The following is a 15,129-nucleotide window of genomic DNA, read 5'->3' as shown; positions in this document are numbered from 1 at the left end:
CACATGCCCACACGCTGTGGCTGAGGTCCTGCCACAGCGGATCACAGATTATTCGAGTTGGAGCAGCAGAGTGGGTTCAGTATACACACAGGAAGAGGGGAAGTATGTCTTTTGTGCTCCTGGTCTGTCTGCTGCTGCTGAGGCCTGGCTCCACTGCTATAATGACATCTCCATTGTACGAAGTAGGTGGAAATCTGCAGTGTGACTGATCCCACAGCTCTGGGTCTCTGCAAAATACATTGAACTCTTCAACTTTACATTGTTTATCATCCTGTCAGAAACGCACACTATTCTATTCTAAAACTGCAAATCTATTAATTAAAGCCAAGCATTGTGTTTATTTTATATAATACATTGGAATCAGAGGGCAATTGACACTAATGACATAATGATGAGATACGGAGCCACTAATGAAGGGAAATCAAGGAAGTCACAATAATTACAATAAATAATATGTACTAAATGTATTAAATTTGTTTCATTTTAATACAAGACCATAATTCATTGAAAAGATCTAATTGTATTTTATTGTGTTTCAGTCAGTCCAATGGGATATTGTAAAGAATTCCAGTGTTTCTCCATCTGGGGACTCTGGTATGCATGGTACATTTTTCTCTCATATGTGAATGGGGATTACAATAATTATTTTGTTTTTCAGTGTATACACGACAGTATCGCTCAGTAAAAATGCCTGATGTGACCCATTTGGAACTTTTGGTTGTGGTTGGTCCAGATGTTCACAATGTCCACCAGCAGGACACTGAAAGATACATCCTCACCAATCTCAATATTGTAAGAAAACAAATGTCTATTTTTGGTATAGTACCTCATCACACACTGAAATGTAACTATACAAGCTAATTAACCAATTTCCTTGAAGGCTTCTGAATTGTTGAGAGACATCACTTTGGGAGCCAACATGAGGATGCACCTGGTCAGTCTCATTATTTTGACTGAGCCAGAGGTATGTAGTACTGCACACTACACGTTTTCTTATTCATTCAGAAAGTAAAGTTTTTAGTATGTTATTTCATACAGCCAGAGATCCAAATGTCCCCAAACATCACCTTTTCCCTTAGAAGTGTTTGCGAGTGGGGGAAGAAAATAAACCCCTCCAATGACTCAAGCCCTCTACACGCTGATCTCCTGCTCTACATTACAAGGTGCACGCCTGACTGCTAGAGCCAATTTGTTACATAGTAAATTACAGTAATGTTTTCACTTTCATTAAAAGGTATGACCTGGTGTTACCTGATGGGAATAAGCAGGTCAGAGGGGTTGCACAGCTGGGTGGAGTGTGTACTGAAGACTGGAGCTGTGTAATTACAGAGGACACTGGCTTTGACCTGGGAATCACAGTCGCTCATGAAATTGGTCACAGGTAATAGTGAGTTGAACAATGAAGATTGTGATGTGTGTGTGTGTGTGTGTGTGTGTGTGTGTGGGTGTGGGTGTGGGGGTGTGTGTGTGGGTGTGTGTGTGTGGGGGGGGGTGTGTGGGTGTGGGGGTGTGTGCATGCATATGCGTGAGAGATAATATCTGTGATACATTTCTTTCACCCAGCTTTGGGATCAACCATGATGGTGTGGGAAACAGCTGTGGCAGCAGTGGATTCATGATGGCTTCGGACGGCGTTTATAACAGTGTGGATCTGACCTGGTCCTCCTGCAGTAGACAGCAGCTGCTCACATTCTTCAGGTGGCTCAACCTGCTCACAGCAGCTGTGCACAACACACCACAGCTTCACAAAGAGCTATTAACCAACCTACACGTTCATGTCAATTATATGTTTGATGTTGTTCATTAGTGTAATGAAAACTGAATGTTTCCACCATAGTACTTCTACTTCTCTGTACTTAATTTGGTTTACTGTTTCCAGTAATGGAAAGGCTGACTGTGTGAAAGACCTGCCTGTTTTTGAAGGCTCTCTGCAGAACTGGAGGCCTGGTCTGTTCTATGGAGTCAATGAGCAATGTCAAATAGCCTTTGGTAAAGCTGCCAGAGCCTGCTCTTTCAACAGTCCAGATTTAGTAAGATGTCATTACAGTGTTATGCCACCAGGTGGCATGTCATCTCACAGAAGTACCAACTTGTTTTTTTCAAATATTTTAGAGCAGATTTATCCTTTTCAGCCTCAGTGCCGCGTTTTGTCATGTCATGTGGATAATGACAGTTCCTGCAAGCGATTGTTGGTGCCATTGTTGGATGGAACCGAGTGTGGTCCTAATCACGTGCGTGCTTTATATGTTAATACAACCACAGCCTGGACTAATGTAAAGCATTAAAGGCTTGCGCTTTCCTCCAGTGGTGTTTGAAGGGCCGCTGTGTGTCACCTGAGGAGCTGGGCTCTTCTGTGGCGGTGCATGGATCCTGGTCCAACTGGTCTGACTTCTCCCCCTGCTCAAGGACGTGTGGTGGGGGAGTCACTCATCGCACGAGAAAATGCAATAACCCAAAGTAAGTAACATGATCCTAAGACCACATAATCATAATATGAGACAAAATCACACTTTCTTAACTTTCATATCTTTAATTTTCAGACCTGCATTTGGAGGACATCATTGTGTGGGTCAGGAAATACAAGCTGAACTTTGTCATCAGAACGTAGGTTTGAACTTGTCATGTTTACAAAGCCACTGTACTGTTATCTGCATGGTTTGCTCTGACAGTGAATCATTATATTCATGTACAAAAATCAATACCTACAATAATTTATGTTTATTCAATTATGTTAAATTCATTCTTATTATTGTCTCACACTGATGTGGTAGCCATGTGAAAACACCCAGCTGGATTTTATGGCAGAGCAGTGCTCCCACACAGACCTCCATCCACTTTACCTGCAGCCAAACATGGCATCTTTCTATACCTGGACCCCTGCTATTGGCATTGCAAAAGGTCTCAAAAGGAAATACACAAACACACTGATTAATGCAAAAATAGTTCATGATCAACGAATGTTACACATGAATAAGTATATGTCTGGGTTCATTACACAGGAAATGATCAGTGCAGGTACATGTGCCAGTCAGATGGGGAAAACTTCATAGTCAGTCGAGGGTCTCAGTTTGTAGATGGCACTCGTTGTGAATTCGACAGCCCACCTCCCTTTGGCTCTATAGCAGCTTGTCTAAAAGGGAAATGCCAGGTAAATATGTTCACACAGTACATTCAACTACAAGCAGCAATAACTTTGCAGTAAATACTTAAATGAAATGTTTTTGTCTTGAGGAAGTTCTTTGGCTGTGATGGTGTTCTACTTTCTGAGAAAACACATGACAACTGTGGAGTGTGTGGCGGAAATGGATCATCCTGTACTTTAACCTCTGACTCGTTCACTGGTGGCTTGGCAAAAAGTATCAAAACATTAGATCAATTTCACACAATGATAGTTCATAGTTATTGCTAATTCTTGTATAAATAACAGCAATGTATTTTTATTAGGGAAACATGTGAATTTTCTATATTGCAGAATACATTACCTTTTTGGTAATTCCGATGAATGCCACCCAAGTTCATATTATAAACATGGCACCACTCTTCACACATATGGGTATCTAGTTCATGAAGCATTATTGACACATTTGAACTATGTATAATGCATTTATTATATTTTCTTTATTCCACCAGCTGTGCTAGTTGAAGGCCAGTATATAGTATCTGGTAAGGGAAACGTGGCTCTAAATATGACGTATCCCTCTCCATTGGATGAAAACCACTTAGAATATCGCCTTCACTTGACCCCTGACCTTTTACCAGAGATGGAAGAGCTTCTTCTACCTGGACCAGTGCAACAAGAGATACATATACAAGTTAAGCTTAAAGAATCTTTGAAGTTTCATGTTTTATGTTGCATTAACATTGATTTTATGCAGGTTTATCGCAAATATGGTAGAGAATATGGGGAAAAAACTAACCCAAACATTACCTACAAATTTTATCTACCAATTCATAACACGTCTTCATTTGCCAGTCAACCTAAAGGCACATGGACTAAGTTTTTAACACCATGTACAGTTTCTTGTGGAGCAGGTAAGGCACTATTAAGCACAGAATGATAGAAAATACTAATAATGAAATGATACCATTAATCTTCCTGTAGGTGTCCAGAAGCATGTATACTTATGTGTGGATCAAGACACCAGTGAACAGTTAAAACCTCAATACTGTGATAGGCCTATGCCATCTGACCCACTTTATACAACCTGCCAACAACCGCAATGTCCTCCCAGGTTGAACGGTACCTTACACTTACAGATATTCACAGCTTACTATTGTTTGAATGTAAATGTGTTTTTGTAGGTGGGAAACAGGGGAGTTTGGGCCTTGTAGTTCATTGTGTGGTGGAGGAGAAAGGTTGCGTCCTGTTAGATGTGTCCAAGAACATGGAGATGAACTTATGTCTCTACCTGATACTGAATGTGGAAGTGACACAGTGCCACCTGCTGTTGAAAAATGTAACATGCACCACTGCCCCGCCAGGTATCACAGACAAAAAGGGTTGTACTTAGAAAACTGTCTGACTGATTTTATTTTGATATTATTTTGATTGCAGGTGGCATGTCTCAGAGCCAGGAAAATGCTCAGCAGTGTGTGGGCCTGGAGAGGCTAAACGTGATGTGTTCTGTGTCCGGGAAGAAGGTGGACAAGATATTAAAGTGAATGAGAGCATCTGCATACAGCAGAATCGCCCCCCTGATATAGTTCCCTGTGTAGTAAATGTGTGCCCAGTAGGATGGGAATCTAAGGCTGAGGTATAGCAAGTGGAATAAAGAGATCTTGATGTGTATTTACTGTGAAGAGTTTTGCCCCTTTAAGCAGGACGAGCTAAAGTTAAACGTTGGTCTGATGCCTCGGTCAAGGCCAGCCTCTGTATATGTGTGGAGTCCTGTTAGCAGCCAGTGCTCAAAGACCTGTGGCAATGGTTAGAAAATTGTCAACTAATCTCCACAGTAAAATAACTTTGTAATACTAACATTAAAAATACATCCAACGCAAATCCACTGGTTTTAGGGACCCAGCAGGTGTGGTTTTCCTGTGTGGACCACCAAACCCGGATGGGTGTGCCCGACTATCACTGCGATGCCTCAACCAGACCTGAGCCTTATTCAGAGATCTGCAGCACATCATCATGCCCTCCCATGTGAGAATTTAATTTTGGATATTTCCATAACATATTAAAGCATTTGTATGCTTACCAATTTTCTCAACCAGGTGGCGCTCCAAGCAAGGAGTCTGCAGTGTGACATGTGGAGGAGGGGTAGCCAACCTAGTGCAGTACTGCGCTGTGGAAAAAGAGAGAGGGGAGGTAGTTGTGGATGATACAGAGTGCCAAGACTTTCCAAAACCAAAAGCAGTGGTGGCCTGCAATACCCACAGCTGCCCAGCTAGGTAAAATACATAATTCATACTTTTCAGCATAAGGTTGGATATTAAAATGACTTAGATGGTTGTGTCTTTCATCTGTCCAGGTGGATGGTTTTGCAGACACTAGCCTGCTCTGTATCTTGTGGATTGGGTGTAGCTCAAAGAACAGTTTTGTGTGTCCAGTTTTTTAATGGAAAAGAAAGTGTAGTGCCAGACAATACTTGCCATGCTGCTGTCAGGCCAGCCAACATGGTGCCCTGTCTACAGCGAGTCTGTTCATTCAGGTGGGAAATCAAGCCATGGACCCAGGTAACCTTAAATAGAAATATAAAAACAATTCCGACAGATATATTACTCTACATAGTATTAATACGGTGACACTGCTGTTTGGTTGCCATCTAGTGTTCTGTAACCTGTGGCTATGGGATCCAGTCCAGACCTGTGTTGTGTGTAGGGCCTGCAAATACTGAACCAGTCAGCCCTCTGCTTTGTATGCACATGCCCAAACCTCTAACTATTCAGGGCTGCAACGTGGGCTGCCTAGACAAGCCACCCGCGCCTGTTGTCAATCCTACTACCATAAGCACTGCAGTAACTCTTTCAGTGCTGGTTAACCACACAGAAGGACCACTCCCCCCTCCCACTGTGAGCCTCAAAGAAACACCACGTCATCGCATAGATCATATACATACAACAGAGGCAATTTATCCTTTGATTATTCCAACTACCCAAGCACCCACATCTAGTTAGTAAGCAATTTAACATTTCTAATCTGTTATCAAAAATGTTAAACTATTTTACATTGCATTTTCATTAAAAGGTGTATGTGGGAGTTTACTATTGGATGAATCAGGAACAATAGATTTAACCAATGCAACCGCCCGTTGTATGGTCTCAATAGGTAGACCCCTGGATGAAATCATTCACATTAAAGTGGAATCAAGCTCCCTAAACTGCAGTAAAAGTGAGCATGAAATACTTAAAATTCGGTGCTTTTATGTGTAAATGTAACATGACTATATTTTTCTCTATAGGGGAGTATGTGGCCTTTTTTGATCGTATGTCATTTATGAGGAAGTGCAAACAGTTAGCTGGTAGTGCACTGACTACAAGAACTAATGTCCTCTGGGTGCGCCAAAATCTACTCATTCAGGGAAATGGAGTGATTCTCAAATACAAGTCACAGAAAAATATGAAGAAAAGTCACCATAAAGGTAAAATATTAGGCTTAGTCAGGCTTAAAGTTTGTTATTTAATCGTGTAGTATTACCATCTAATTGAGATGCTCATGTTGTATACTTACCAATAGCCATGCAATTCTGTCCTCTGCAGTTTGTGACATGCAGCTCTTTGCTCCTATTGGAATATTTGAGAATCCCACCACCATGGATGCCAATCAGACATGTCGAGTTCTAATCAATGCTCCACCCTCAGTAAAAATCAGGATTCAAGCAAAATACATAGGATTAGTATTCAGTTCCACCAACTCCCAGTCTTCATATATAATGGTACATTCTCATTCTCATGTATTGCAAACATTTCATTTTTCAAAAGAAAAATAAACGTTTGTGTGTTCTGCCCAGATTAGGGATATGGATGTCCTGAAAACCCATGTGTTCAGCGGGCAACAGTTGTTTCTGTGGCACTCTTCTGGAAACATGGCGGAAGTGGAATTTCATGGGGACTATCTGCGTTCCAGAGGGACCTTCAGAGCTGAATATTCTTTCATAAGCCAATAGATTTGATTGTTTTAGAATACTATTTGCATACAGTTTGAAGAAATGGCTGTGTGTTCGATTGTCATAAGTAACAGATTGTGACAAACAGCAGAAAAAAAGAAACAAAATAATAAAATAAGATTAAGTTTTGAATGGGTAAATGTATATAAAAAACATATAATTTCATACAATTTAAACAATATGTTAAAATATACAATTTACAGCACACATTTGGTTTGACAGCAGTACAATAACATCCTAAAAGCAGTTAAATCGATTTTCAACAACTCCAGACACACTTATATGCAAAAACAACTGTGGCACTTGTAAATCCCAGCTCCCGTCCAGCCGGGAAGGACAACACTGCATTGGACTATAGAGGGATCACTGTTGGCTCAAGCTGTATCCTCCAGAAGGGCTCTCATGTCCAACAGAGCCTCTTCTACGGCCCGGGCAAACTTGGCAGCGTTAGTGTCCTCACAGCTGTTGAAGGCTGTGATGGCGATGTTGATGTGCTCATCCATGGGATTGTAACACACTCCATAGCCATCTGGCACCATCGGACCAAAGCACATCACGCAGTCTGTCTTAGAGCCAACCTAGACAGTGAGAGGGAGAGATGAGGACAAATATTCAAACAAACAAATAGGCCACCATGTAATTATTTACACTACTCTCAAGGGAAGTTGTCATTGTATTAATATGCTTTGCACATTACCTGACTGGTGTATAGATTATAATGCTGGGCCACAGCATAGGAAGTGTCCATAAATAGTTCTGGCATTGATGTAAGATCCTCAATGCTCTGCATTTTCATTCCAAGCAGATGCCTGTCTATACCTTGTCCATGAATTGCCTGAAAGATAATATATGCAATTTATTATATATAATGACCCAAGTCTTAAGTGTGAAAAATTTGTGCTTACATTGTATGTGTTTTCTTTATGAGTCTTGACAGCAGTCTGCAGCAGTGTCCGTCTCTCTGTGTTCTGTGTGCCAAATGCATTGTCAGACAGACCATATGGTTTATATTTTTGCTGTAAAAGCTTTTAATAGTACCTGTTGGGTTGGATCTACCATGGCCTGAACAAACCGTGAAGAATCCATAGTAGTTACACGGACGCCTTCTGTTCGACCATATTTAAACATTCGTAAAGATGCGCTCTCATAAGTAGAGCAACAAGTGTTGTACATCCTGTAATGCAAATATAGCACAACAAATGAATATCAGTGACAGGCCTGGACTTTGTATAATAAATATAGCTCTTACCTAAAATAGGCTAGTTGTAAAGCCATTTGAATAAAGCCGTCAGGACTAAGTTGGTGTTGTTTTGGCACATTTTTGCCAAAATGTGAAAAAAGAACTACCTTTACATCTAGGTCATGTACCATCCTGGCAAACAGTAAAACAAGCAGTTAGATTACATCAAAACACCAATGATGCATAATTGAGGCAATACATACATATTCATATTTTGTTTGGCTTTCTCAATGTCTCTTTTCACCTCTGATGTGATGTTAAAACGTAGTTTCTGAGGCATGGCCAGGGGAATCATTGGAGATCGGATAAATTCAGCCCTCTGCCTGATGATAAAAATCAGCAGTGAATAGAAACAGGATTAATTTTAAATACAAATACTATGTGCAGTTTGATCAGTAATACATAAGCTTACATGTATTTAACAACATAATCGATGAGATAAACAACAGGTGGCCCTTCTGCAGGTGCGTGCTCATATACCAGTCCACATGTGCCGTCTTCCCCCACAATAAACTGAGAATAATAGGAAAGCACATTTAGTATTTTGCTTTTACAACTGCATTTTCAAAGCAATCTTTTTAAAGCCAACCTGTAATGTTTTATCAAACCAGCGATTGCCACTGTTCCAGCGGGCCCCTCCTCCGTGCAGCATCTGAGCTGCTACTCGGCTTAAGTAAAGCTCGTCCGACACTCGTGGCACTGGGGCATCCAAACAAACTGTAAAGATACTTTTTTGGATAGCACGGACAGATTCCTTGTTTGTTTTGTCTGAAAGTATCAAATCTTAAGTTAACGCTTTTCTTGTATTAAATTTCAAAACCTTTATTGTTTTAACATACCCTTAATAAGAGTGTTATAGGCTTTTCCCCATGTGTTGCGGTGTTGTGATGTGAGAATACCAATAGGTTCCTTATTTGTCTGTAAGGAGGAGTTCCAGATTTTTTCCAGTTGCATATAAATCTGGTCCACTGTCAGTGGGGTCCCATCGCTGTTGTACACATCCAACACAAAAAACTGTGGAACAAAACTGGGTCAGTACAATTCAACAGAACTATTTTGAGGTAACATATAACATATTTGGAACAAATTATGTTCCAAAGAGCAGCAGTGCCACCTTGGGTACCTGGAAATTGTGCACCACAGTGATATGTGTAGGGGAGATATTGCCTTTGGCGTAATTGACAACTGTATCTCGCTTTGGTCCAGGTATCCGGCAAGATGACAAGATTTGGTAATACTGGTCCATACACAGTGGCTTTTTGCTTAAATATTCAGTGGGCAACGTTTCACTACAAGACAATAAATACATTTGTATAATTGTAATGCTATAAAAAAGACAAAAGATTTTGTGTAACTCACGTGTCAATCATCTTTTTGAAGTCAAGAACTCCAGCTATAAGTTTAGCAGCAAACCTATGGAAAAGATGTAACTGTAAAATTTCACAAGTTTATTTTAGTGCTTGCAGTTAACTATAAAAGTGACATCTCATAGCACCACAAGTCAACAAATGAGTGCTTGATTTACTGAACTACTGCATCTCTCCATTGGGTTGAGTTCACTGCATGTCCTCTGGGTCACAGTATTTAAAAACAGCTGAACCAAGCTATGAGCAGTCAACAGTTTTAAATAGCTCAAGCCACTGAGGGGAACCCTGAGTAAAGGTTGGTCTCAGACACCAGGTTAATTTGAGCTTGTTTATGTTGCCCTTCAACATTAAGTAAATCACTTTTACAACAGCCTTAGTAATCAATACACCAACAAGCCTAGTTACCATGGTGTGAACAAATAATGAATACATAATTAATAGGCTGTCTATCTGCCACAAATACTGATGTACTGTAGGTCAGCGTCCATGGACAGAGATGAAAAAACAACAGGTTCTTACCTCATCTGTCCTTGCCGGTCTTGAAAATGCATCCGGGGCAGCACAACACCAGGGCTGGTGTAAACGGCCACTGGCATACGACAGTCTAGATAAGCTGACTGCATCCACCATTCTGTAAGCTGGAGAAAATGTTATTCTTATTACATGAAAACGCCTGGAGAGTAACTGAACTGTATTTACATTTGAAAATAGTAGAATAAAGTCATATATCTACCCAGTTATCTGTTTTCCGAGCCCGTCGCTCCAGGCCTTTTTGTATACGCTCGCCAACACCACCTTTCAGGAGTTCATCGATGAGTTCACGAGTGTGTCCAAGTTCTTCTTCACTCACTATTGGTTCCAAAGAGGCTAGGTAACGCTCACAAGTTTTTTTCAGAGGTGGCACTGGCAGTTTTGGCAAATTGTCTTGATGGGCTGCAGACCTCTCTGAGAGCTGTGTGATAGGTCTGACCAGGTGGCATGGCTTCACCACACTGGGCCGCAGCTGCAAAATGTGGGTGATTTTAGAAACATGTCATTCATTACTTGCATAGACACAATGGTTTAAGTAGATTGCAATTTAAATGTCTGCCTATAGTTTCCTTTTTCACAAATATGCTACCAATCTGTGACATTGACACTAACATCTGAGCAAGTGAACCGCAAACAATTTGTTAAGCTACTTTGGTGCATGCTGAGCAATTCTAAAATTAGAAGGTTGTCACTGCTGAGTCTTTGGACACACTGAAAGACAAATGGATATAACCTCTATAACACCATGAGCTATATCACCATAGCTTTTATCATTTAGCTTTTATTATAAAGGTAGAACTGATCATGCATTCAAACATGATTCAAACAGCACAGGTGTCATTACTAAACAACTGAGAGTCACTTCCGGGATTTTCAAAATAAAACGTGATCATTATTTGGATACACTGCATTATGGCATATTATCGGTAATTTCAGCTTAGATATTATGTAGCCTCAGTCAACATTTGTGCCTCAATCAATATTTGTTACAGCATGAGAGTGTCGCAAATAAAAAAGGAGCAAAGGCCAACTAGCCATGGTCACCTTGAATAGCATACTGTGCGCACACGCTTTAAATAAAATCAAATAAACATCCTTCGACACACACTATTATGAAATGATCCCACTGATCTGTGCATTAGATAAATAAATTTAAAAAATCTACATCATGTCTAATAACTCTAAAATATTGTGTCACTAGAGCTAGTTGTGCGCGCCCACCCCTCAGAGCACTGCCGTAAAGCCTGGTGCGCATGTAGCACAGTGTCAACAACATTTACTATTACGCAGTCATAAATACAACGATCTCCAGACTCAATGCACTCACCACAGTTCTGACAAATACCCCAAACATGTTGTCACATAGATGCGTTAAAATCTTGACATGTCCAGGGAATACAGAGAAGAAAAGCTCGCGGAGTCATGTCTCAAGGACAAGCTGCACACCTCTATTCTCAGCTGTCCACCAGTACCCGCCCCCTCGGTCATACTTCTAAACAGAAACGCGCGCTCTTCACGGCTCTTTTAAAACTAAAGTTGGGTCATATTGAGAGGGACGTTATTTAACAGCAGTTGAGATATGCCTAAGTGAATTGAAAGTGAAAAACACACGCTAGTCCAAATGTTTTATCCTACTGAGACCAGCTGCAGTCCTAGTGAATAGTTACATTCTGTGGTGATATGTCCATGTGAATGTTGAGATTTTGATATCGAAGTAGGCCTAACAGAAATCTTACATAACCCTAGACTACTGGTACCATATAATACTTAAAATGCACACCCCATAATCCTCTGAACCACGTGTCTACAATGGAGGATTAATCCACAAAAAGCTTAGCAGTTTTAAAGTCAGTGCATCAATGATATTACAACGTGCTGTTTTATTGATGATTGGACGCAACCCGTTATATAAATTATGCAGTTACAATGAAAAAAACAAAATCATCTGTGCTGTTATGCTGCAAACAAGCTGCACAAATCTCCACTGGCCACATGATGGAGCTCTTCCAACATCGCTCCAAAGTAACGACCCAATTCATGTCTTCAGAAATTATGTATTTTAGTTAGTAGTCTTTTCTAATCAAAACACATCACCAGCAAAAAGACGCAACACAAATCCACAATAAAGTTAGGCCTAATTAGTGCATGAATATTTTGTTATTGTTAATATTGGAACAGCAATAATTACAAAGAGAGGACAGAGCTTGCACGTGTCATTATTTATTTAAAAGCATTAAAATAAATGATACAACGAAAATAATATATACATATCAAAATGCTTCAATTGCTCTCGTCCAACCACTACCTGTCAACAAAGTCTGTTTTAAACAAATAGTTTGAGTGGCAATTATTTGCTCAAGGTCCGTGTTCTGCCAACTCACAAACTCAGAGAGTCCACCAGAACCCAACACTGTAATCAGGTTGGAAATGTTTGAGGAGTCCAGTTGATCAGAGTCCCCACTCGAGTCCTCATCAGTCCTCATTCTTTTGAATGGCACTGGCCCCAAATCTGGCAAATAAAACTCTGGGTCAACAATATAATAACTTGTGTCTATCCTTCGCTTCTTTGCGTAGTAGTGCGCGCCCTGCGGCTGTTTTGGCTGCGCGCAACAGTCTGAGTGGAAGTATCCATTGGTGACAGTAGTCACCACATGCGTGTCCAGATCCAGGACAGTCTTTTGGTTGGTTGTGTTTGGGACAGGTAACTCCCACGCGGATTTCTCTACACAACTCCAACAGGCTTCAGCAACCATGAGGTCAGAGTCACTTTGTGAAACCATTACGCAGGCTGATGCGTCTTGGTGCGCCACCTCTGCAGACTGATCGTTGGACTGGTGCGCTCCGCAGTGCCAAGTGCCCGACTCAACACCAGTAAAGTTGCAGTAGAAGTCATCAGCCAACTCCTTAAAGCTCCCGGAAATTTCAAGGTATTCTTGCCGTTCTCGCACTGCGGCCACGTCCTCGTACTGCTGCGTCCTCTGTGTCTGCGACAAGTTTTTACTCATATAAAACTGCCTGGCGTTTCTCAGTACGTACGTTACCAGTAAGTTCTTGTGGAGCTTGATGCCTCCTCTCTGCGTCCTGGAGCTCTGTATTTTTCTCAACGAAATAGAGATCAGGTTTTGTGCGTCAAAAGCACACTCCATTCTGTGGCGGGCCACCCTTTTCTGTTTGACAGAAGGTTTCTTCCCTATTTAAAGAAATATGTATATCTTCAGTTGAGATTCCTACTTGATTCGAGCAGACTGTGTCCATAGCGCTCCATGTCTTCCCAGTAAGGGCATGGATTTGCAACTCTCATCTTTCCCTTGCCACGCCCTCACGTACACATTGTCCAATGAGGAGAAGGCGGTGCATCTGTTATACGCAAATATCACTACTAGCCTCATTGAGAATGCACGTAAGAGCGGGCATGCTGCATTTCACCGCGATTTTAGCTCCATACAAGAACAAAAATGATACAAGTCATAATGTCGAGATAAAATAAGTGGCATAGAACAAAGTGATTGCCCTATATTCTATGAGAGGATGATGTTTGTGTGCACAATATTTCATTTGTTTGATGTTATTTTGGTATTTCACTATGATAAACTTTGCTTTTAAAACACGGGATTGCTACGGGATGGCTACATGTTCATGCTCAAAAAAGTAACATCATAGAAATAATTTAAAACTAAATATTTGTGGCAAATTGCAAAAACACTGTAGGCTACAGTTAATAAGCAGAGTTTATTAAAGAAAAAAGATATAGGCCTACAACAGGCCTAAATATTTCTTCATGTCAATATTTGACAGTGATGTCATGAGTTATTCCTCCATAGTGAAACTATCTGTGCTCTGGGAGGTGAGGTAAAAGCTCTTTATAGAGAGATTATCTGTCATACATGGCCCACATGTGTTTGTGTGTACACACAGATGGCTGACATCTACTGAACACCTGGAGAGGACTTTGATTCCCTGCCAAATAGGTGAATCAGGAGAACAGGCACTATTATGGCCATCAAGCTCTCGTAAATAGCAGTGTAATATGTGTAACATGGATCTGGTGGATGATTCCATATAATTTATGGTACAGTAATTGGGGCAAGTCTTGGTGCCATTGTTTCATATGCAATATATTGTGATTGCTATTTGACTATTTCATTATTTAGCTTTTTTTTTTCTTTTTCTTTTTTTTTGGACAAAATAAAACACATTAAAATAAGTTGCCCCTTCAATAAAGTTTTAAAGGAACTGTATGCCATTGTTGTTGTTGTTGTTATTGTTTTTCCCCCTCATTCATTCTCAGTACATAGACAGGACATGCCTCATTCCTCCAGAATTCACTAATTGAGGTGCAGAGGCTGCACTAGCACTGAGAAATGATTCACCAAATTATAACACAAATAAATGGGACATCATGTCCACTGGTTTTGTAATCAAGACTAAATCATAGATGAAGTTTATTCCATTTAAAATAAAAAAAAAGTCACACATAACACACTTTTAATTAAAGTTGTTGTAAAATATGCTGTAGAAAATAAATGAATCAGTTAGATGCAGAGTTTAATGCCATTTGCTCATGCCTGTCAATCAGAGATCATAGCTCTACAGTGAAGTCATGTATGCAACATACCAAAATACTAGAAGGTGAATCTTTCTCTGGTGCTTGTTCGGATTCTGCTTAATTTTATTATTATTAATAATAATATTATTTTAATCCAAAACATTTCAGAGCTTTTGCTGGCCATTTGGTCAGAGCACACAAAGATTCACTTTTGAACTCGACTTAAACTCATTGTGGCCTTGGGTGAGACACTCCATCCGTCTCACCTGTGTAAAAGGTGTCGGAGGCTTGGTGGTTGTCAGAGGGGCCAATGGCGCAGATTAGCAGCCTCACCCCAGT

At 40.5% G+C, this 15,129-nt stretch overlaps 3 protein-coding genes across 7 annotated transcripts; 1 reads left to right on the top strand and 2 right to left on the bottom strand.

Annotated features, from left to right (window-relative positions):
• Positions 1-49: 49 nt before the first annotated feature.
• adamts13 (ADAM metallopeptidase with thrombospondin type 1 motif, 13) lies at positions 50-7,106 on the top strand. Of its 5 annotated transcripts, none has more exons than XM_033971961.2 (29): positions 50-182; positions 540-594; positions 659-792; positions 881-964; positions 1,039-1,163; positions 1,235-1,381; positions 1,564-1,698; positions 1,880-2,030; positions 2,133-2,231; positions 2,306-2,457; positions 2,541-2,604; positions 2,772-2,898; positions 3,000-3,148; positions 3,236-3,356; positions 3,473-3,553; positions 3,631-3,812; positions 3,876-4,032; positions 4,103-4,232; positions 4,303-4,482; positions 4,556-4,754; positions 4,819-4,924; positions 5,014-5,143; positions 5,215-5,391; positions 5,472-5,676; positions 5,770-6,112; positions 6,188-6,331; positions 6,402-6,581; positions 6,700-6,875; positions 6,951-7,106. In XM_033971961.2, exons 1-29 carry the CDS (start codon positions 105-107, stop codon positions 7,104-7,106), a joined length of 4,167 nt encoding a protein of 1,388 aa, XP_033827852.1. In that variant the 5' UTR covers positions 50-104. The 5 variants fall into 5 exon arrangements, with proteins under 5 accessions (XP_033827852.1, XP_055080069.1, XP_055080068.1 ...); XM_055224094.1 differs by having other exon boundaries at positions 77-182; positions 564-594; positions 4,822-4,924; XM_055224093.1 differs by having other exon boundaries at positions 77-182; positions 564-594.
• Positions 6,814-11,722, bottom strand: LOC117376309 (carnitine O-acetyltransferase-like). The gene is made up of 14 exons (XM_033972744.2): positions 11,572-11,722; positions 10,447-10,716; positions 10,233-10,351; positions 9,706-9,759; positions 9,470-9,635; positions 9,186-9,360; positions 8,936-9,114; positions 8,759-8,859; positions 8,550-8,669; positions 8,356-8,478; positions 8,145-8,280; positions 8,012-8,074; positions 7,804-7,941; positions 6,814-7,684 (listed from the first exon to the last, which is right to left on the bottom strand). Exons 1-14 carry the CDS (start codon positions 11,596-11,598, stop codon positions 7,481-7,483), a joined length of 1,875 nt encoding a protein of 624 aa, XP_033828635.1. The 5' UTR covers positions 11,599-11,722; the 3' UTR covers positions 6,814-7,480.
• Positions 11,723-12,445: 723 nt separating this feature from the next.
• Positions 12,446-14,259, bottom strand: LOC117376837 (immediate early response gene 5-like protein). The gene has a single exon (XM_033973381.2). It carries the CDS (start codon positions 13,388-13,390, stop codon positions 12,515-12,517), a length of 876 nt encoding a protein of 291 aa, XP_033829272.1. The 5' UTR covers positions 13,391-14,259; the 3' UTR covers positions 12,446-12,514.
• Positions 14,260-15,129: the final 870 nt, after the last annotated feature.

This window comes from Periophthalmus magnuspinnatus, chromosome 9 (assembly GCF_009829125.3).
Source record: "Periophthalmus magnuspinnatus isolate fPerMag1 chromosome 9, fPerMag1.2.pri, whole genome shotgun sequence".
NCBI classification, from domain to species: domain Eukaryota; kingdom Metazoa; phylum Chordata; class Actinopteri; order Gobiiformes; family Gobiidae; genus Periophthalmus; species Periophthalmus magnuspinnatus.
This window is presented reverse-complemented; position numbering and strand designations above follow the sequence as displayed.

Bases quoted from the DNA above. Each gene is read 5' to 3' on its own strand.
- adamts13 (XM_033971961.2), top strand. From the start codon at position 105: ATGTCTTTTGTGCTCCTGGTCTGTCTGCTGCTGCTGAGGCCTGGCTCC. The intron at 183-539 runs GTAGGTGGAAAT...ATTGTGTTTCAG, and splicing joins TGACATCTCCATTGTACGAA to TCAGTCCAATGGGATATTGT. The intron at 3,813-3,875 runs GTTAAGCTTAAA...GATTTTATGCAG, and splicing joins AACAAGAGATACATATACAA to GTTTATCGCAAATATGGTAG.
- LOC117376309 (XM_033972744.2), bottom strand. From the start codon at position 11,598: ATGTTTGGGGTATTTGTCAGAACTGTG. The intron at 8,479-8,549 runs GTATGTATTGCC...ACTGTTTGCCAG, and splicing joins GCCAAACAAAATATGAATAT to GATGGTACATGACCTAGATG. The intron at 7,942-8,011 runs GTAAGCACAAAT...ATTATCTTTCAG, and splicing joins ATAAAGAAAACACATACAAT to GCAATTCATGGACAAGGTAT.
- LOC117376837 (XM_033973381.2), bottom strand. From the start codon at position 13,390: ATGGAGTGTGCTTTTGACGCACAAAACCTGATCTCTATTTCGTTGAGA.